Here is a 23,102-nt window from a genome sequence, read left to right on the forward strand (position 1 = left end):
TCTTAAAGTAACATCTACTTACCTAAGCCATATTTTTCATCTTTTTTCAAATTGATCAAGTTGATCTCCCTTTCTGGTAAAGACACTACTGCTATAGTCTTCTCTGCTTGGATACCATCTGTGGACCAAAGCAACAGCACATGTTTTTTTAAAAAATAAGGCTGAAATACAAGACAAATTTCATTTCTTAAGAGTGTAATGCAATAGAAATGAAGCTTCATTTAAGTATATTATTAAATCTGACTCAAAAGGCATTAATCAGTAGCCTAAACTCCACACTGACATTTTCAGAATGGATTTGTAGAAATTAAATATCTTCTTTCTACATGAGATTTTAGGAAAGTAATGAACACTTAAGAAATTGAGTCATTCTTATCCAGGGCACAGCATGCAGAATGAATGAATTGAGCTTGACTGCAATACATGGAAACTTAAAAACACTATGGGTGTGAGCACGAGCGCATACGCTAGTGCATGAACTCTTTTGGCACCCGAGCAAAAAAGGGTTCATCATCACTGATCCATCAACTGACCCTTTGAACATATATTCTGGATTTTATTTTACTCCATGTTTAGTTTGAAATATTATTTAAGTTGTATTGAGGTGCATATGCAGTGATACCTCATCTTACAAACCCCTCATCATACAAACTTTTCGAGATACAAACCCGGGGTTTAAGATTTTTTTGCCTCTTCTTACAAACTATTTTCACCTTACAAACCAAAACCGCCGTCACTGGGATGCCCCGCCTCCGGACTTCTGTTGCCAGCGAAGCGCCCGTTTTTGCGCTGCTGGGATTCCCTTGAGGCTTCCCTCCATGGGAAACCCCACCTCCGGACTTCCGTGTTTTTGCGATGCTGCAGGGGAATCCCAGCAGTGCAAAAACAGGTGCTTCACTGGCAACAGAAGTCCAGAGGTGGGGTTTCCCAGCGAGGGGAGCCTCAGTGAAATCGCAGCATCACAAAAACACGGAAGTCCGGAGGTGGGGTTTCGAGGACTTCAGTGTTTTTGCGATGCTGCAATTTCACTGAAGCTCCCCTTGCTGGGAAACCCCACCTCCGGACTTCCGTTGCCAGCAAAGCACCCCTGAAGCATCACTAAAACACGGAAGTCCGGAGGTGGGGTTTCCCCTGGAGAGGAGCCTCAGGGGAATCCCAGCAGCGCAAAAAAGGGCGCTTCAGCTGGCAAAAGGGGTGAATTTTGGGCTTGCACGCATTAATCGCTTTTCCATTGATTCCTATGGGAAACATTGTTTCGTGTTACAAACTTTTCACCTTACAAACCTTGTCCCGGAACCAATTAAGTTTGTAAGACGAGGTATCACTGTAATTAGTAATGGTATAGAAGAGTGTTTAATAAAGAGGCATCTATTTTTATATCTATATCACCTTTTTATTTTTTTTACAACAGCCCCATAAGCAAACCGGAGCCTTTGGTAACAAAGAGAAGCATGGGGAATAAACCAGGGGTGAAATGTCTCCGGTTTGCTCGGGCCTGTCGGTCGTCAGAGAGCTGGTCACGAAGGCAGCGCGAGACTCTGCCCACCTGCCTGGGTGCTACCACTTGGGTTCTTTCACCCTCTGCGCATGCACAGAACACTTTGCGCCTCGCAAACTGCCTTAGTGACCTTTTTCTTTTAATGACCAACAGGCCCGAGCGAACCGGAAGCATTTCACCCCCGGAACAAACAATGCAGCTTATCTTTGGGGCTAAAATATAAGACTACAAAAATTAACACTGTAATAAATTTGGCATTTTGATCTGGTTCTCTTTGTCTCTCTGTATTTTGCAAGAAAGAATTGCGATACTTTGGGACGCCATCAATTACTACGTAGTACAGTGGTTAGAGTGCAGTACTGTGAGCTGCTTCTGCTGACTGCTGGCTGTAGTTCACCAGTTCAAATCTCACCAGGCTCAAGGTTGACTCCACCTTCCATCCTTCCATGGTGGGTAAATTGAGGACCCAGATTGTTGGGGACTGCTAAGAGAGGGCTGTAAGGCACTGTGAAGCGGTATATATAAGTCTAAGTACTGCTACTACTATTTTTCTTGAGGTGGGCAAAATAATAAATTGACATTGCTTCCCAATGCTCTCTACATGGGGCGACCTTTGAAGAGTGCTCGGAAACTTCAGATCGTGCAGAATGCAGCTGCGAGAGCAATCATGGGCTTCCCCAAATATGCCCATGTCACACCAACACTCCTCAGTCTGCATTGGTTGCCGATCAATTTCTGGTCACAATTCAAAGTGTTGGTCATGACCTATAAAGCCCTTCATGGCATCGGACCAGACTATCTCCGGGACCGCCTTCTGCCTCATGAATCCCAGCGACCGGTTAGGTCCCACAGAGTGGGTCTTCTCCGGGTCCCATCAACTAAACAATGTCGCTTGGCGGGACCCAGGGGAAGAGCCTTCTCTGTGGTGGCCCCGGCCCTCTGGAACCAACTCCCCCCAGAGAGTAGAATAGCCCCCACCCTCCTTGCCTTTCGTAAGCTTCTTAAAACCCACCTCTGCCGCCAGGCATGGGGGAATTAAGATTCCTTTTCCCCCTAGGCCTTTACAATTTTATGCATGGTATGTCTGTATGTATGTTTGGTTTTTATAATAATGGGTTTTTAACTGTTTTTAGTATTGGATTATTATCATATGTTGTTTTATTATTGCTGTTAGCTGCCCCGAGTCTCTGGAGAGGGGCGGCATACAAATCCAATAAATAATAAATAATAATAATAATAATAATAATATTAAATCTGACTCTTCCAAAAGTTCAAAAGGCATTAATCAGAAGCCTAAACTCCACACTGACATTTTCAGAATGGATTTGTAGAAATTAAATATCTTCTTTCTACATGAGGTATTAGGAAAGTAATGAACATTAAAGAAATTGAGTCATTCTTATCCAGGACACAGCATGGAGAATGAATGAACTGAGCATGACTGCAATACATGGAAACTTAAAAACACTATGGGTGTGGGCACTTGCGCATATGCTAGCCGCCCCGAGTCTGCGGAGAGGGGCGGCATACAAATCCAATAAATAAAAAATAAAAATAAATAAAATAACGCTAGCATTCTCCCAAACAAGTTCAGATCGAATTCCCAACGTACAGTATGTCAGATATTAATAGCCACCTAGAAACTCATTTGGGATTCCCAATTGCACCGTACCGTTGGACTCAAGCAAAGAATGCTGACCTATTGCAAAGGCCTGGACTGCATCGTCTGCGGATGAAGAGTCTGATTCATTTTTCTTTCTTTCTAGGCTGGCATTGAAACCCGCATGGCAGTGGGAGCTAAAAATGATTGAGGAAACAGGGGGGGGGGGGGGGGAACCAGTGAGGAAAATAGAAAAAAACAGAAGAGGACAAAGGAAAATGTAATAAAACAAAGATACAAGCTAATATATGGTACACAAAACAGAAAATTGGCATAAAAATGCAAACCTCACATATACAAAAGAAAACACATGCTGGCAGAGGTCTGTGAAATGCAGATAAGTTTGTTTTATGTGTGTGGAAAGAAGCACATGGGGAAAAAAATATGATTGGCGGTCACAAAAAGAACTTTTTAGTACAGTGGAATGAAAATGGATTCTGCAATGTACAGGTATTCCCTGGGTTACGTCGTCCCCAACGTATGGCGTTTCGTCATTATGACGACCCGGGGACAGCTTCAAAGCCACTGCCGCCACTGCCGCTTCCGTTCAGGTGAAGGGATCTCCGCGGGGGATGGCGGCTTCGGAGACCCCGCGAAGATCCCCTCGCCCGAGCGGAGGCGGCTTCAAGCGACCAACAGCCGGTCCTTCTTGGCGCTGCATTGCTGTAGCCTCTGAGGCTGCCCACCGCAGATCCCCTTGCCCGGAGGTGGCGACGCCAGCGGCAGCCTCAGAGGCTGCAGCAACACAGTGCCGAGAAGGACCGGCTGTTGGTCCCTTAAAGAAGCTCCCACTGCTGCCGCCACCATGTAAGTCGGAATATTCATGTAAGTCGGAATATTCATGTAAATCGGAATATTCCGACTTACACCAAACTCGGCTTACGACGGGCCGTGGGAACGGATATGAATGCAGTCCTTGCTTCCCCACAGTGGCTCCTGTTCCTGCATCGGGAAAATTTCAGCCACAAATGGGTGGTTTTATAGTGCTGCAGAAGCGCTTAATGTTTTACTTACTTTCACTTTCGTATTGAAAACACTTCCCTCCTGAACCTCATTTAACCCTTTGACATATTTCAATGTTTCGATCCTGTCCCCCCTTTTCCTTCTGTCCTCCAGACTCTACAGATGGAGTTCATGAAGTCTTTCCTGATACGTTTTATGCTTAAATACTGCCGCTTCCACAAAGAGAGGCTCCCCCCAAAATTTTTACTATGGTGCCATTGCAAGTACAGTATCCCTCGACTTACAACAGTTCACTTACCATAAAATGGGGCAAAATTCACTTAGCAACTGTCTCACTTAGCAACAGAAAGTTTGGCTCAATTGTGGTCCTAAATCAAGGACTACCTCTATTTTACAAGGAAATTCTTCTCACATATCATTTTAACTCTATCCTAAATTTCATTTTTCTATTAATCAAATTCTTAAGTTATATCACCACTACTAATTTATATGAAGTAAAGGAGTCAAAAACTACGCCAAAGTAAACGTAATGCTTGCAATCAGAATTATGCATGCTACACCTAAGAGCTTCCATCTCTACATCCTCTGCAGAAGGGACTTTTTCAGCTACTACCATGTTAAAAACCCGTCCCTTGGAAACGTTCTTACTTGTTGAGTTTGGCTCCTCCAACCACTGATTCGGGATCAGGTTTTGGCGCCGCTTGGAACATCTTCTCCATCAATTCCCCCATTTTCCGTGAGGAGGCATTCCCGGGGCTGACGAAATTTTTCCGAAGGGGGCTGACCAACACCTGACTCTGGGTCAAGTCGTGGAAAGATTTGCTCATAATTTTGGGCCTCTCCTCCCACGACGTCTTCTCGTTTTTGTCTCGGGAAAAGCCCTGGGCCGGCTGAAACAGGGACAACTCCGAGTAGGAGAGCCTCTTGAGGATCTCGGCCTGTACCGTCGACGGCCGGACGGCCAGCCTGTTTAAGGTGCTGCTGGCCAGGCTGTTGGTGCTGATGGCACGGCCCATGTTGAATCCTTTCACGGAGTCCGGATGGAGGCTGAGACTCCGAAGGGACGCTCTCTCTGCGAGGAGACGGGAGGGGTTGATACACACGGTACTTACAACACATGAAGCATCTGTCATTTAGATCGGTGTTTTTCAACCAGTGTGCCACATGGTCAGGTGTGTCGTGGGGAAATTAAACATGGGTCCCCAAACTACGGCCCGCGGAGGCTATTTATCCGGCCCATCGCCAGCCGCCTCCATCCGAACATAAACATTCCCCGCACAATCCCTCCAGCTATCAGTGACAGGAAGAGTGGAGGCACAGGGAACGCTCACTGACTAATCACCTTGTAGGATTCATCCCGACCACTGGCTTAGGACCCGATTACTTAAGGGACCGACTTCTGCCTCACATGTCACAGCGACTGCTTAGATCCCACAGAGTTGGCCTTCTCCAGGTCCCGTCAGCCAAGCAGTGCCGACTGGCGGGACCACGAGGAATAGCTTTCTCTGTGGCGGCTCCAGTCCTCTGGAATCAACTCTCCCCAAAGATTCGCACCGCCCCCACATTCCTGGCCTTCTGAAAGGCCTTAAAACATGGCTTTGCCAGCAGGCCTTGGGGCCATTGAGCGATATCCTTCTGCTCCAGTCTCCACTCTGTACTCTCTCACACTGAACTCTGCTGAAATGAAACTAACTGTTCTCTGCTGTCTGCAACTGCTTGAAAAAGAACTCTAGAAATGGGATTACTGGTGAAGTGGGCAACTATTTTTAAATCACTTCAAATGGGCTTATTTAAAGTATATGTCCAAACTCTGGGACCCTTGACTCTGAATAGAATTGAAATTTGGCGATTCTTTTACGAAGCATTTTATATTCACGAAGTCTTTCCTCAAGTATTGTATCTTATGATTCGTGATGAATGTATTTATGATGACTTTGATCATGATTTATCTTTTGTATCTTTTATCTACGTGACAGCTCATTCACAGAAGACAAATTCCTTGTGTGTCCAATCACACCTGACCAATAAATCACACTTGACCAATACATTCTGTTCTGTTCCATTCCGTTCCATTCCATTCCCATGTATATGTACGGTACCAATACACGCCAACAGTTAGTGATGGGGGAATGCCAAGGGTTATCTATATCAACTTCATGGAATACAGTACTGATATTTTTCAGGTAAATATTTGTTCAGTTCTAGGTCCAGATAAAAGAGGGTTTGATCCAGCAAGTACTGAGTCAGTACTTCACCTGGTCTTCGGGGACTAGGGCTACTTTTCCAATAGGTACTATCCAGAAATGTGGGACTTCATCTCCCCTAATCTTTTAACAACTAGGCTAGACATTGCTATGTCAAGCAATTTTGCTTTCGCAAGTGTCTACCTCCCAGGAATATGCCGTGCATATTTTAAGAATAAGTCTTACCAAGAGGAATTGCAACTCAGCTGAGAGCTGAGAAAATGGCTTTGTATGTTTCAAGTCTCACGTGCACTGCCTACCATTTCCCGATAGCACAGCGGGGGGAAAGATCCTAGCCCCAGGCTCTGCAAAGCTGCTGACAGTTGATTGACAATATTGGATTAGATGTAGCAACAGTCTGACTGTAGGCAGTTTGACTGTAAGGCACGGTTTGTTTTACGGTGGCTGTTCTCAAGTTCAGCAGGTCTAGTCTGGTTAATGGTTAGACCACCCAAAGAGTCCATGGATGTCACCTTATATTATTCAGCCAGGAAGGAAAAAACCCACAATATATGTTCGGAAACAGACAGCTATTTCAGCATGTTGTTAACCTGAAGATGAAAGGGAAATAGCACTCCGTTTTATTTAACCATTTTTCATTTAATTTACATCTCACTGCTTCGCTCTTTGAACATTCGGATTTGAGATAATCTCACACTATTAACCAGAGCATATAAAACTTTTGCCAGACCAATCTTTGAATACAGCTCATCTATCTGGAACCCCCACCGCATTTCGGATGTAAATACATTAGAATGTGTGCAGAGATACTTTACGAGAAGAGCCCTCCACTCCTCTACTCGCAACAGAACATCTTACGTGGCCACACTTGAAATCCTAGAAAGCTTAGAACTACGTCGCCTTCGACACGACCTAAGCATAGCCCATAAAACCATCTGCTACAACGTCCTTCCTGTCAACAACTACTTTAGCTTCAACCATAACAACACACGAGCACACAACAGATACAAACTCAAAGTAAACCATCCCAATCTTGACTGGGGGGGAGGGGAGATGGGATAGATCACTATTGGGTTCCTACCGCAACAGTAGGGGACAGCATACCAGAGCAGTAGGGGACAGCATACCGGAACGGTAGGGGACAGCATACCGGAGTGGTAGGGGACAGCATACTGGAATGGTAGGGGACAGAGTACCGCAACGGTAGGGGACAGTATACCGGAACAGTAGGGGACAGCATACCGGAACAGTAGGGGACAGCATACTGGAACGGTAGGGGATAGCATACCAGTGGTAAAAGTGGAGCTATGCGCATAGCTATGGGTCTCTGGCGTGCATGTGCATGCTTTTCAGCAAGATTTTCCTTCTGTGCATGCGCAGGAAGCAAAATCTCACGAGGGGACGCACGTGCAAGAGAGATTTTGGCATTTCTCTGCTTCTGTGCATGCACAGAAGCCAGAAAATCACCGAAATCTCAAGCATGTGTGCATCCCCTCGTGAAATTTTGCTTCCTGCACATGCGCAGAAGCAAAATCTCATTGGGACACATGTATGCATATTCCAGAGACCTGACGTTGTGCACACAGTGCACCGCTAGCGGCAACTCCCACCTGGAACAGAGGGCAGATGGGACAGACCCCTCCTGCAGACACCTGCCCCATTTGCGCCAACAGAGGCACAGCGGGCCGGTTCTTTGCTCTTTCCAGCCCCACGGGCCAGATCTAGATACCCTGCAGGCTGGATCCAGCTTGTGGGCCTTGAGTTTGACATCACTGTAATTAAACCCAGGAAAACTGCAGCCGTAACAGGTGCACAGCTGCCGTCTCTCACCAATTTCCTGAGCATCCTGGTTGCTTTGCCTGGTTTTCATCTGGAGCTGGAATTTGTGCTGAGCTGAGCAGAGCTGTAACAAATATTGGCAGGTCTTGGTGGTATCCGTCTGAAACGTGTGCTTGATACCATCAGACGTGTTCTGCAGCGTGATCTTCCTTTTCTGCAAGATGACAAACAGAGAGTAAAATGGGGGGGCGGGGGGGAAGTACCTGGTTTCCAGCTTGGGAAAGAGACAGTGTTCAAATTGAAGGAATTTCTTTGCAGAGACAAAGCAATCAAGCTTCAGCATGTATTGAAAATACCGATTAGAGAAAAATGTAATCCTTGCATACACTCATGCCTAGGGAATTAAATGTTTTGCTCAGTGCGCAAAATATACGTAATTTGGATGTTTTGAAAATGTTTAAGTAGCTGTGCTGAGCTAAAAACAAAGCTGTTGGAGTACAAAAACACATCAATGCCCAGCTTTGAGCGAATCTAATGTGGTCACCTCCCTAAAGAATTTCTTTCTCTCCTAATGGGTTTGCACACATTGTTTGCTTTTACATTGATTCCTATGGGGAAAATTGCTTCTACTTACAAATGTTTCTACTTAAGAACCTGGTCACAGAATGCATTGAGTTCTTAAGTAGAGGGACCACTGTACAATGTTACTTAAGTGACACCTACATAAAATTTCTTATTCAACCTATAGATGTGTTAGAAGTACAATTCAGAATTCCAGGCAACCTTAAAGAACTGTTTTATATTAGTTACCTTAAGCGGTAAATCAGGGGAAACATAAGAACTATTCTATTTAAATCTTTGCCCACCAGATTTGCTAAAAAATATACTAAACTATGTTTCTCAGGGATCATGTCCTTCCTCTTTAAGGTATGTTTGATATTAGTTCAAATGTTTTTTAAATGTTCAAGTAAAAGAGAATTTCTTAAAGTGCACTACTGCAACATTTTGGTGGTGTTCTCACTGTATGCAGAAATGTAGTATACAGTGGTCCCTCAATTTTCGCGGGTTCGAACTTCACGAAAAGTCTATACCACGGTTTTTCAAAAATATTAATTAAAAAACACTTTGCGGTTTTTTCCTCTATACCACGGTTTTTCCTGCCCGATGACGTCATATATCATCACTAAACTTTCATCCACCTTTAATAAATATTTTTTTAAATAAACTTTAATAAATAAATATGGTGAGTAATAATCTAAATGGCTACTAAGGGAATGGAAAATTGCAATTTAGGGGTTTAAAGTGTTACGGGAAGGCTTGGGATACTGTTCATAGCCAAAAATAGTGTATTTCCGCATCTCTACTACGCGGAAATTCAACTTTCGCGGGCGGTCTCGGAACGCATCCCCCGCAAAAATTGAGGGAACACTGTATTAAGAAAGCCAATGCATAAATCTGGGATGAGCAATGACTTTTTGACATTACAAATCAAGATATCTACATTTCCAAATGGGGCGATCTTAGAAGGAAGGCATGGTATGGCATTTCCATTGCTGACTTGAGATTCTTAGATGGAACCATATTCTGTCTGAAGAGCTAGCAGCCCTGGCAAAATTTCTCCTTTCCTGAAAACAGGTTTCTCCATCACAGTTTGAATCATCTGGTTTTTATTACTAACATATCTACTGCCCACCATGGAGCATCTTGTATCATCCTGGCTCTTTGTTATTTTTGGAAGACCAGTGTTTCCATACTGAACGTAGCTCAGCTGGAGTGGGGAGGAAGGGAAGGGAGGCATTTAAGGACCCCGTCTGCAATTCTACACACACAAATAGCCGACATACACTGAATGAAATTTTCTTTGTTTCTCTCCACGGGAAGCGAAGGACCGGCATTCGGGCACCATTGTGAACTTCAAAAATGAGAACTCCCTTGGAGCACACTCCTAATAGAATTCCAGTCTGAGATTTTTTCTCTGGCAGCACACGATGAAAATGTACCCCGTAATCGGTCAGTCTTTGGCAAATCTACCAAATAGGAGAAAAGAAATCAGAGAGAAAGATTTGAGAACACTGTGAGATCAAAATTATTTATTATTATTATTATTATTATTATTATTATTATTATTATTAATTAGATTTGTATGCCGCTCCTCTCCGTAGACTCGGGGCGGCTCACAGCAATGATAAAAACAATATACAATGACAAATCTAATAGTTAGAATCTAAAATAACAATAATGCATTTTAAAAAGTCTAAAAAACAAGAAACCCCAATATATAAAAAACATACATACAGTCATATCATACACACACAAAAACCCTATTTGTATTGTGTACTAGTTCTGCTCCAATCACAGGCTGCTTTTGAAGTTTACATTACAATGGAGTGGGTTACTCGTTTTATTTCTTAATTCCTAGATTCGATGAACAAGAATGGGCGACCTGTTAGTGGCTGAGAGCCAGATTTAAATATTCTGGGGCAGGAGGACAACACAGGTGTGCAGGGCAGTGAGGCAAATTGTGTAGCACCTTTTCTACAGTTGGGCTCATTTAAGGATTTTCTGTGGTCACTTGAATTTATTTATTCCTTGCTGTTTTCTTTTAGATAGCCCTGAACTTTATTTTAGGTTTACAATAAAACCTTGGTAGATTTCCTGCAATGATGGGAAAATATCCTGTTTTAACTTTCAATAATTCTGATCAGACAAAGTTCTGATGAGGACCAGAAAATATTCTGGAGATAACCCACCCCCACCCCCCCAACCACTTTCATCATGATAGGAAAACCTTTTATGAAAACAGACAGAATTTCTAACCTTCAGAAATTCTATTTCAGCTTCGTTTTCAGAAGCACCTGCGTAGGTGTTATGCAGCTTTGGCAATTCCTCTTTCACGTTGGGAAGCTCCAGGTTCTCTATCACTCTTGCTGGCAAATAGTGTTCGGTTCTGAAGTAGGACAAGCCATGGACCTGCAAAGAGAAGCATTGGAGATAGCGGTTGAATTAGAAACATAGAAACATAGAAGATTGAATTAGAACATAGAATTAGAAACATAGAAGATTGAATTAGAACATAGAACATAGAATTAGAACATAGAACATTGAATTAGAAACATAGAAACATAGAAGATTGAATTAGAAACATAGAAACATAGAAGATTGAATTAGAACATAGAATTAGAAACATAGAAGATTGAATTAGAACATAGAACATAGAATTAGAACATAGAACATTGAATTAGAAACATAGAAACATAGAAGATTGAATTAGAAACATAGAAGATTGAATTAGAAACATAGAAACATAGAAGATTGAATTAGAACATAGAACATAGAATTCGAACATAGAACATTGAATTAGAAACATAAAAACATAGAAGACTGAATTAGAACATAGAACATAGAATTAGAACATAGAACATTGAATTAGAAACATAGAAGATTGAAATAGAACATAGAACATAGAATTAGAACATAGAACATTGAATTAAAAACATAGAAACATAGAAGATTGAAATAGAACATAGAACATAGAATTAGAAACATAGAAACATAGAAGACTGACGGCAGAAAAAGACCCCAATTACAGAACAACTGCACAATAATCAGTGCGCTGTGGAGGAACCACTAGGCTAAGCTGGCTCAAAATAATTGAGAAGTATTTTCTTTTACTGACTTTTGAAGAAATACATGGTGATTTAATTTTAATCTATGAAAGACCCAGATGAAGAAATTAGGGCTGGTGGCAGCATTGGGTAAGGAGTTAAAACAGAGATGAAAGGATTAAATTAGATACTGAGTTAAGATGTTCCTGTTTTATTATAAACAGAAAAAGGGAATATAAGGGACTGGATTTTATAATATTGTTATCTGTAGATGAAATATTTTTATTCCTGCTTATATTCCTGCTTAGGCAGGAAACCCTACACTACTTCAGACAGATGGTTATTGTTATTTATTATTATTATTTATTAGATTTGTATGCCGCCCCTCTCCGTAGACTCGGGGCGGCTCACAGCAATAGTAAAAACAATATACAATAACAAATCTAATAATTAAAATATAAAAAAAAACACCTTATTTAAAAGCAAGACATACACACAGACATACCATGCATAAACTATATAGGCCAGGGGGAGATGTCTCAATTCTCCCATGCCTGACGGCAGAGGTGGGTTTTAAGGAGTTTATGAAGGGCAAGGAGGGTGGGGGCAATCCTAATCTCTGGGGGGAGCTAGAACCAGAGGGTCGGGGCAGCCACAGAGAAGGCTCTTCCCCTGGGCCCCACCAGATGACATTGTTTAGTCGACATTTGTGGACCCCTGCTCCAAATACTTTTACCATTGCATTTGTTCCATAAAACTGGATTATTTTGGCTTCAAGACCCTACATGGGAGAAAATATTGATCTGAGTTGTATGGCTACAAACCAATTCAATTTGGAAAACCTCTGAATTCTTCCCTTGTGCTTCCCATCTACTGAACTTTGACATTTAATGTAGTAGTCAAACCAACCGAGATGCATTCAACTATAAAATAAGCACAGAAGTGAGAGGTTGCCAACGAGTGAAAAAGAAATCTCCTTACTTCATCTTGGTAATCTCCATATTCTGCCTGGAGGGCCAAGGATGCCAGCAATAAGGCTGTTTCATCATCACAACGTATCTTCTCTTCTAGAAGATCTTTCCTTAACTGCAGGTAGTACTGATGATGCGTCAAGGTGTGCCTGCAGCACATCAAATGAGAAACATAGAAGATTGACGGCGGAAAAAGACCTCATGGTCCATCTAGTCTGCCCTTATACTATTTTCTGTATTTTATCTTAGGATGGATAGATGTTTATCCCAGGCATGTTTAAATTCAGTTCCTGTGGATTGACCAATCACGTCTGCTGGAAGTTTGTTCCAAGGATCTACTACTCTTTCAGTAAAATAATATTTTCTCATGTTGCCTTTGATCTTTCCCCCAACTAACTTCAGATTGTGTCCCCTTGTTCTGGTGTTCACTTTCCTATTAAAAACACTTAAACCCTCCTGGACCTTAATGGGTTACTTTAACTTATTTAAAGGTTTCAATCAAAGCACACCCCAAATATACTCACTGAATCAGACTAATGTCATCCACAAAGAACTTAATCCGGAAGTACAAGATGAAATTGACTGTGTTTTTGTTCCTTTTCTTGGATTCTTCTTTCCAGCCATCTGGGGCTACTTTAGTTAGCTTCAGCTCTGGATCCACAAAGAAGTACTCGTTGTCTGTCATCCAAAGGTAAATCAATACAGAACATTAGCAAGGCACCGCAGTTCAGTTGCTCTGCTTTGGTGATATATCCACAGGCAGTTTCCCAAACATGTGATTCTATTTGTTGAAACAGAAGGAAATCAGCCTCTATTGGAGGAATGGAATAGAGGAGAGGGGAGAGGGGACGGGAGGGGAGGGGAGGAGAGGAGAGTTGGAAGGGACCTTGGAGGTCTTCCAGTCCAACCAGGAAACCCTATAGTAGGGGTAGGCAAAGTTGGCTCTTCTATGACTTGTGGACTTCAACTCCCACAATTCCTGAGCCAATCATGCTAGCTCAGGAATTCTGAGAGATTGAAGTCCATAGGTCATAGAAGAGACAACTTTGCCTACCCCTGCCCTATACTATTGCAGACAAATGGTTATCCAATCTCTTCTTTTAAAACTCCCCATGTTGGTGCATTCACAACTTCTGGAGGCAGTTTGTTGCACTGATTAATTGTTCTAACTGCCAGGAAATTTCTCCTTAGTTCCAGGTTATATAGTATTCTTTCTACATTTACCTTTATGGATCAGGATATTGTACCAGATTTCACGTGGGGGCAAAGAAGGAAAAAGTAATTCTTCCAAGCCCTTTCATTTTCCCTACTTAAAATTCTTCTGAAAATGTTATTTGAATGGTAACATGGCCCTGCATGTTTTTTTTTGCTATGAGGACAAATAGCAGGAGATTTTTAATTAAGAAAATGGCATAGGGGAAAACAATAATTGCTCTCCTTTCTCTACAAACATGTTTCAATTCAAAACAGCTGTCTTTATTACGGGAAACAAATATAGAGAGAAAGATGAATTTTCACATCTCTGTCATAAAGGCTGGTCTGTTCCCTGGAAAACATGGACTTTATTTTTGTGGTCAGTGATGACCCATTCATACCTGACAGCTACCATTTGATATTAAAAATTATATACATCCAGGGTAATGCAATCTTTTTCTCACCTTTTATAGAAGCTAATCCAAACAAGTGATGCTCCATTAAACCAATATGGGCGACCACCATATCAAACACATCTTTGCATATGGTCTTAGTATCACAGGTCAGTTCTAGTCTTTGGCCACTTAAAAGCATGATGTTGACTTTCCGGCGATTCTCTTCATTCTTCCCTTTCTTGTTCTGAGTTTCAAACAAAAAAAAAGACCAAAAGATCAATAATGACACAAAACTACATACACAGGACCATAAATTGTCAAAAGCATCATTTTAAAAAACAAATATCCACTTTTCTAATGTGACAGAGGAAATGGAAAGTGAGGGGAATGTCCATTTTTAAAAAATAAAATAAAATTACATACAGAGAAACACAACACTGCAATGTGGAATTTGTATCAATTAGGACTATATGCAGTTTTGCTTGCTAAATTCCCTTTTAAAAATATATGCAGGAGGATACGACCAAAGCACCGTCAGTTACTCCAATACTAAATGTTCAACTAAGTGGGACCACTTCTCTATTGCGGTTACCCTGCTGCCACAAAACATCATTTATAAAAAATGTACCGCATAGCTACTGTTAAAGAGAGAATGTATGATGAAAGGGGAGCAGTAGCTACATTATAGAAACACTTTTGAGAAATTCCAAATCCCATTAACTTCAAAGTACTAAAAACCATGTAAAAAGGAAGCTAGTTGGAGCGACACAGACCCAAACTTTAAAACAAAATGAATTACCGTCTGATAATCTAATAATCTCCTACAAGGTGAGAGCCCCCATTAAAAAAAGACAAAAAACCCTCCACGCATTGTTAACAATATCCAAGAAATCATTATTCTATACAAAGAGGAAAATTCTGACACTGGGGATGAAAGATCAGTTATGTCGTCAGAAGTGAAACAAAAAGTTGTAACCCAGCACAGCAAAATCATGTCACCCTCATTTATTTATTGTTAGAGTTGAAAGGGACAATGGAGGCCATCAAGTCCAACCCCCTGCCCAAGCAGGAACCCTATAGCACACCAGTCAAGTGGCAGTTCAGTCTTCTCTTTAAAATGTCCAGAGTGTTGGAGTTCACAACGTCCGCTGGGAGGTTGTTCCATTGGTTGATCACTCTGACTGTCAGGAAGTTCCTCCTTATCTCCATGTTGAATCTCTTCCAGCCGTTGTTCCTCGTCCGGCCCTCTGGTGCCCTGGAGAATAAAGTGACCCCCTCCTCTCTGTGACATCCCCTCGTATACTTGTAGACTGTTATGATGTCCGCTCTGGCCCTCCTTTTCTCTAGGCTATCCATGCCCAGTTCCCCCATTCTCTCTTCCTAAGTCTTGGTGTCCAGTCCTTTAATCATCTTGGTTGCTCTTTTTTGCACCTTCTCCAGAGTTTCAATGTCTCTTTTGAAGTGTGGTGACCAGAACTCATGAAATAAACGAAAGAGATGTGCTATATTTCTCCTTGCTTCAAACACTCTACTATCAACGCAGGGGCAAAGCCCACCATCAAGAAACTGAACGACTACAGACCAGTTGCTCTAACATCTGTAGTTACGACAATCTTTGAAAGGCTAATGCTGTACCACTTGAATACCACAACGGATCCACTGTTAGACCCCCTGCAATTTGCATATCGAGCAAATAGATCAACAGATGATGCTGTTAATAAGGCTCTGCACCACAGCCTACAACATCTTGAATCTCCAAGGGTCCCTCTTTGTAGACTTTAGTTCAGCATTCAATACCATCATACCGGACATTCTTCTAACTAAGCTAAATCAGCCAGCGGTACCTGAACACACTTGTAAGTGAGTCACAAGTTTCCGAACAGACAGGAAGCAGCAGGTGAAGCTAAGCAGAAACACATCAGACGTCTGTACAATTAGCACAGCCCCCCCACCCCCCAAGGCTGTGTGCCCTCTCTCCACTTTTCTTCTCTCTATACACTAATGGCGCCATCTCAAACGATCCATCGGTTAAACTACTGAAGTTTGCAGATGACCTAACAGTGATTGGCCTCATTCGAGACAATGATGAAGCCGCATACAGGTGAGAGGTTGAATAACTATCCATTGGTGTGACCAGAACAATCTGGAACTGAACACACTCAAAAACGTAGAAATGGTGGTAGAATTTAGGAGAAACCAGCCCATACCTCCACCTCTTACAATGCTGGACAACACAGTATCAACAGTAGGGACTTTTAAATCTCTAGGTTCTACCTTATTGCAAGATTTAAAATGGTCACCTAACATCAAAAACATCATCAAAAAAGCACAACAAAGAATGTTCTTTCTGCGCCAACTCAGAAAGCTCAAACTGCCCAGGGAGCTGCTGATCCAGTTCTACAGAGGAAACATTGAGTCTGTCATCTGCACCTCTGTAACTGTCTGGTTTGGTTCTGTAATCCAACAAGACCAACACAGACTTCAGAGGAGAATCAGAACTGCAGAAAAAACAATGGCTCCCAACCTGCCTTCCATTGAGGACCTGTAGACTGCACGAGTCAAAAAGAGGGACGTGAAAATATTTACTGACCCCTCACATCCTGGACACAACTGTTTCAACTCCTACCCTCAAAACGTTGCTAGAGAGCACTGCACACCAAGATAACTAGACACAAGGACAGTTTTTTTCCAAACGCCATCACTCTGCTAAACAAATAATTCCCTCAACACTGTCAGACTTTCTACTAAATCTGCACTTCTATTCTACTGGTTTTTCTCATCATTCCTATCACCCATTTCCTCCCATGTTGACTGTATGACTGTAACTTGTTGCGTATATCCTAAGATTTTTATTATTGTTGCTTCTTCATTGCTTATTTGACCCCTATGACAATCATTAAGTGTTGTACCACATGATTCTTGACAAATGTATTTTTTATTTTATGTACGCTGAGAGCATCTGCACCAAGACAAATTCCTTGTGTGTCCAATCACACTTGGCCAATAAAATTCTATTCTTACAATTGATATTGACTGGCTCCTATTATGATTAGGAGTTACACCTTATGATACTTGACGAATGTATCTTTTATGTACACTGAGAGCATATGCACCAAGACAAATTCCTTGTGTGTCCAATCACACTTGGCCAATAAAATTCTATTCTTACAATTGATATTGACTGGCTCCTATTATGATTAGGAGTTACACCTTATGATACTTGACGAATGTATCTTTTATGTACACTGAGAGCATCTGCACCAAGACAAATTCCTTAGGTGTCCAATCACACTTGTCCAAATTTAAAAAAATCTATTCTATTCTATTCTAAATTGCAAAGTAGTTTAACATCATAATTTGAGCAGAGAAGGCAAGGCAAGGGAGCTATCTGAATTGGACCATATGATAGACAATCTCGACAGGTGGTGCTGAAAGCTCATGGTGATTATCATACAACCTATCTGATAAATATTGTACGTGGATCTTATCATTCAGAAAGAAGTTAAACCAATGATTGTCTTCAAAAAGGGCAAACAATCCACTAAGAGAAATCAAGGAAATTAAGGGAATAGGGAGGATTTTATAGAACAAAAACCAAAAACTTTAAAGATCATCACATCACACACCAGGCCATCAGATCATTGTTAATTGTTACTTGCAGATTGTACATTTGCAACAAAAGTCTTACCAAAATTGATTTTGGCAGGTCCAAAGAGGTAAAGGGTTCAATGGTAGTTTTTACGAACTCAGGACCAAAGAAATTCTGCAAATTAGAGAAACCCATTTTAGCATTTGCCATCAAAAGCAACTGACAAGCAACTGAAGACTTGACAAGAATAAAGCTCAGAGGGGAACTGAGGACTCGAAATAGCTCTTCCAAATGAAGTTTAGTACACAGAACAAATCCATTCATTTCTAGGACTCCACTAGATAAACATTCTGTACATTAAACAAATAAATGTGGGTTTGTCTAATAAAATAATTGCTTTCTGAAACCTGTTGCTTTCCAGATCGGTTAGGAAAATTATTATTCCTCTAGAAATTCCCATCCCAAGAATTTATCTTTCAATTCTGGAAACTCTAATCCTAACATAAGGCATCAGAAAGAGAGAAGATAGAAGCAGAGAAAAACAGAAACAGAAAATCCCCACCACCCATAGGTCTTTCTAAAACATATGCAATGTTAGAGGAGCAATCTAACTGTATTGGGGAGATTTGAAAAAGGTCAACAGCAACCAGCGACCAGTTAGGTCTCACAGAGTGGGCCTTCTCTGGGTCCCGTCAACTAAACAATGTCATTTGGCGGGACCCAGGGGAAGAGCCTTCTCTGTGGCAACCCCGACCCTCTGGAACCAACTCCCCCCAGATATCAGAGTTGGCCCCACCCTCCTTGCCTTTCGCAAGCTCCTTAAAACCCACCTCTGTCGTCAGGCATGGGGGAACTGAGATATTCCCTTCCCCTTAGGGAAGGAAGGAAGGAAGCAAAGGAGGAAGGAAGGAAGCAAAAGAGGAAGGAAGGAAGGAAGGAGGGAGGAAGCAAAGGAGGAAGCAAGGAAGGAAGGAAGGAAGGAAGGAAGCATAGGAGGAAGCAAGGAAGGAAGGAAGCAAGGAGGGAGGAAGGAAGCAAAGGAGGAAGGAAGGAAGCAAAGGAGGAAGGAAGGAAGGAAGCAAAGGAGGAAGCAAGGAAGGAAGGAAGCAAGCAAGCAAGCAAAGGAGGAAGGAAGGAAGGAAGGAAGCATAGGAGGAAGCAAGGAAGGAAGGAAGCAAAGGAGGAAGGAAGGAAAGAAGCAAAGGAGGAAGGAAGGAAGGAAGGAAGGAAGGAAGGAAGGAAGGAAGGAAGGAAGGAAGGGAGAGTGGATGTGTTAACCTTTCCGATCAGCTTCGCACGCTGCTTTTTGAAAAGAGGCAACGCTTGGCCCGTCAGTGTCTTAACATTACCCTCAGCTTCCTTTGTGTCATGGCTGTTTCCAGAGCGATTTCTCTAAACGGGTCCTTTGTCATATCAAGCACCATAGGCCGCACTATGTCTCCAGGGTGGAGGCTGAGCCGAGACTGTCGGAGCGCCACTTGAGCTTGGAGTTGCATCATTTCGTCCTCCTGGCGCTTCAGCATCACTTCTTGGCTCAACAGGTGGTCTTCGGGAGTCGCTTCATACTGCCTGTAGAGGAAAAGGGAAAGTGAACGCATTGCCACAACAGTGAATGATTGGCTCTGCAGCAGAGTTGAACAGAAAACCCATTGAAGTTAGTTGGGGGAAAGATCAAAAGCAACATGAGAAAATATTATTTCACTGAAAGAGTAGTAGATCCTTGGAACAAACTTCCAGCAGACGTGGTTGGTAAATCCACAGTCACTGAATTTAAACATGCCTGGGATAAACATGGATCCATCCTAAGATAAAATACAGGAAATAGTATAAGGGCAGAGTAGATGGACCAGGGGGTCTTTTTCTGCCGTCAGACTTCTATGTTTCTATGTTTCATACAGATTCACAGAACTCTGGAGTTGACAAAGACCATACAGATTATTTACTTCAAGCCTTGACAATGTGCAGGAAAGCCAATTTGAGAAACTGCTCTCCAGACTTTCTTAAAAACGTCCAGAAATGGAGACCTCACAACCCTGCAGAAAGATCGTTGCCAGCGGTGGGCTCCTGCCGGTACAGATAATTGCGTGCAAGTCTGTGGCTCTGGCGCGTGAGTGCGGGATCGAGCGCAATTTTGCTTCCCGCACCTGTACAGGTAGCAAAATCCTGCGCAGGGAAGCAAAAATCTAGCCGAAACGTGCATGCACATGCATCTCTACCTGCACAGGTGCGGGAAGCAAAATTGCGCTCCATCCTGCACTCGCGTGCCAGAGCCACGGAGCTGCGCACAATTAGCCGTGCTGGCAGGAGCCCACCACGGGATTGTTCCATTGTTCAGATCTTACAGTCAGGAAGTGTTTCCCTCATTTTAAGGAACAAAGTAACTTTTGGAAATGAAGATAAATATGGGGAAATAACTTTTCTTTTTTTGCCCTTCCTTTATCTCCTTACTTGATGAAAGGCAGATCCTAAGTGTCTTTGTTCAGCGAGAAGAGGTGTAGCTTCCAGATCTTGGGACAAAGGCTTTTTAGAGTTGGGATGAGAGGAGGAAGAGAAGTAGAAGAAGAGGCAGGAGAAGAGGAGGAGGAGAAAGAAGAAGGAGAAGGAGAAGGAGAAGAAGAAGAGGAAGAAGAGGAAGAATAAGAAAAGAAGAAGAGGAGGAAGAAGAAGATGAAGAAGAAGAAGAGGAAGAAGCAGAAGAAGAGGAGGAGGAGGAGAAAGAAGAAGGAGAAGGAGAAGAAGAAGAAGAAGAGGAAGAGGAAGAAGAAGAAGAGGAGGAGGAGGAGAAGAAGAAGCGGAAGAAGAAGAAGAGGAAGAGGAAGAAGAAGAAAAGAAGAAGAAGAGGAAGAAGAAGAAGAAGAGGAGGAGGAAGAAGAAGAGGAAGATGAAGAAGAAGAAGAGGAAGAAGCAGAAGAAGAAGAGGAGGAGAAAGAAGAAGGAGAAGGAGAAGAAGAAGAAGGGGAAGAAGAAGAAGAAGAAGAAGGAGGAGGAGGAGGAGGAGGAGGAGGAGAAGGAGGAGGAGAAGAAGAAGAAGAAGCAGCAGCAGCAGCAGCAGCTAATTATCCACTCTGTGGTTGTAAGCTAATTAATATATGGTAGTTCCTTCTATTTAAATGTGACATTTTAACTTCTAAGGATCTCTCCAAAGCCTTCCTTTACTTGGGTTAAGGTTTTTAGGTCGTCCTACAAATGGAACTCAACCCCTGAACCTCCTGGTTTCCCTTCTTCAATCAGGATACAGGGATTACTTATTAACTTGTTTCTGGCATGATTATCACTCAGCTAGAAAATGAGTATGTGCAGAAGAAATATTGGCCTCTTGTACCTACTGAAGCGTTGTTGCATACACGATTGCTACTAGGGCTAAGGAATGAATTAGGTAAGGCAGAATAAAAAGTGGAGCCAAATTTTAGGGAGGAGAAAGACAAAACATCAGAATAGCAAGGTACGAATTTAACCTACAGATGCCAATGCTAGATATCAATTGCTTTGGGGACAGAAATATTTTAAGCAGAAGATTCTTCCGCACATTGCCATTAACTGCATCAGTCAGAAAGTGGACTCTGAAAATATTTACAGACACCTCACATCCTGGACATAAACTATTTCAACTCCTACTCTCAAAACAATGCTATAGAGAGCATCGCACACCAGAACAACTAGACACAAAAACAGTTTTTCCCCGAACGCCATCCCTCTGCTAAACAAATAATTCCCTCCACACTGTCAAACTATTTACTAAGTCTGCACTACTATTAATCTTCTCATCATTCCCGTCACTCATCTCCTCCCACTAATGACTGTGTGACTGTAACTTTGTCCACTCTTTGTGGACTTTGGTCGGCTCACAAATATAGAATACAGCACATAATAAAACAATTTTATCCAATTAATAACAGTTAAAAGACTTAAAAACATCCTAAAAACCTAAAAACATTCAATTATCATTCACTCAGTCAATAGATCATTCTAAATACATGTTAAGTTATGACGGTTAAAGGCCTTTCTTCAGATTTGAAGAAAAAGGGAGGATATTAGACTGAAAAGATAATTATGCCCCTCCAACCATAGCACATAAATGCTCAGTAATCATTTTACTCCATATTTTCTAACCTAGATTTTGTTCATCACATTTGAGGCCATTTAAAATCTTCCCTGGGTTTTAAAGTTGTGTCTTTCCTCTTTTCCCAGCAGGATTTTAGCTGTGTTTACAGGATCTATCATTGCTTTGCTTGGGATGTGGTTGACGATGAAGTCAAAGGTTTGAGATCTGACCTCAACGGTTATTTTGGCTTTTGGCTGCAGGAGTTTCCACGGAGGCTTTTGGGAGTGTAATGGCTGACCAAGTGCTTGCAAGGTCTGACGCAGTCTCCTTATGGAGGTGAACTTAACACTCTTCTGGAATAGTGTTAACTAAGCCAGCATTTAGCCTTCTTTTGGAAAAAATACTCAAGTTCTGCTTGGATTGGTTGTAGACAAAGAGCTAGTCCTGTGCTTCAAGAACGATTTAAATTGAGAAACAGAGCCAGGTTCTGCTAACTATATATTACTGGTTCGCAATAGATTAATCCTCGATTTACAACTATAATTGAGCCCAAACATTCGGTTGCTAAGTGAGGCAGTTGTTTAGTGAATTTTATGACCTTTCTTGCCACATTTGTTACATAGAAACATAGAAGACTGACGGCAGAAAAAGACCTCATGGTCCATCTAGTCTGCCCTTATACTATTTTTTGTATTTTATCTTAGGATGAATATATGTTTATCCCAGGCATGTTTAAATTCAGTTACTGTGGGTTTTTTCTACCACGTCTGCTGGAAGTTTGTTCCAAGGATCTACTACTCTTTCAAGTGAAATAATATTCTCACGTTGCTTTTGATCTTTCCCCCAACTAACCTCAGATTGTGTCCCCTTGTTAAATGAATCTGGCTTCCTGTTTGACTCTGCTTGCGTAGAAGGCTACAAAAGGTGGTCACATGACCTCACAAGACTGCAACCATCCCAAAGCATCTTACTTTTTATCACATAACCATGGAGATGCTGCAATGGGTCATAAGTGTGAATTCAGGGGCCCACTCTGGCCCCCTGAGGTCCAACACAACCCTGACGCAGCCACAACCCAAGGCTGTACACTCTCACCACTTCTCTTGTGTCCAGTTCTGGAGACCTCACCTACAAAAAGATATTGACAAAATTGAACGGGTCCAAAGACGGGCTACAAGAATGGTGGAAGATCTTAAGCATAA

General features: G+C 42.1%; 1 protein-coding gene across 4 annotated transcripts in view; it reads right to left on the reverse strand.

The window, feature by feature from the left end:
• PTPN13 (protein tyrosine phosphatase non-receptor type 13) overlaps positions 1 to 23,102 on the reverse strand; it is a 138,608-nt gene that overhangs the window by 51,127 nt on the left and 64,379 nt on the right. For 3 of the 4 annotated variants that reach the window (XM_070758055.1, XM_070758053.1, XM_070758052.1), the window contains exons 10-20: positions 19,208 to 19,427; positions 17,958 to 18,032; positions 14,339 to 14,513; positions 13,205 to 13,358; positions 12,691 to 12,829; positions 10,922 to 11,074; positions 9,949 to 10,131; positions 8,156 to 8,318; positions 4,770 to 5,193; positions 3,171 to 3,295; positions 23 to 118 (exon numbers count right to left, since the gene is read on the reverse strand). In XM_070758055.1, coding sequence (XP_070614156.1) covers positions 23 to 118; positions 3,171 to 3,295; positions 4,770 to 5,193; positions 8,156 to 8,318; positions 9,949 to 10,131; positions 10,922 to 11,074; positions 12,691 to 12,829; positions 13,205 to 13,358; positions 14,339 to 14,513; positions 17,958 to 18,032; positions 19,208 to 19,427 — 1,907 coding nt within the window. The remainder of the gene's footprint in view (positions 1 to 22; positions 119 to 3,170; positions 3,296 to 4,769; positions 5,194 to 8,155; positions 8,319 to 9,948; positions 10,132 to 10,921; positions 11,075 to 12,690; positions 12,830 to 13,204; positions 13,359 to 14,338; positions 14,514 to 17,957; positions 18,033 to 19,207; positions 19,428 to 23,102) is intronic. The other variant, XM_070758054.1, reaches the window with a different exon arrangement.

Source organism: Erythrolamprus reginae, chromosome 7 (assembly GCF_031021105.1).
Source record: "Erythrolamprus reginae isolate rEryReg1 chromosome 7, rEryReg1.hap1, whole genome shotgun sequence".
Lineage (NCBI taxonomy): Eukaryota > Metazoa > Chordata > Lepidosauria > Squamata > Dipsadidae > Erythrolamprus > Erythrolamprus reginae.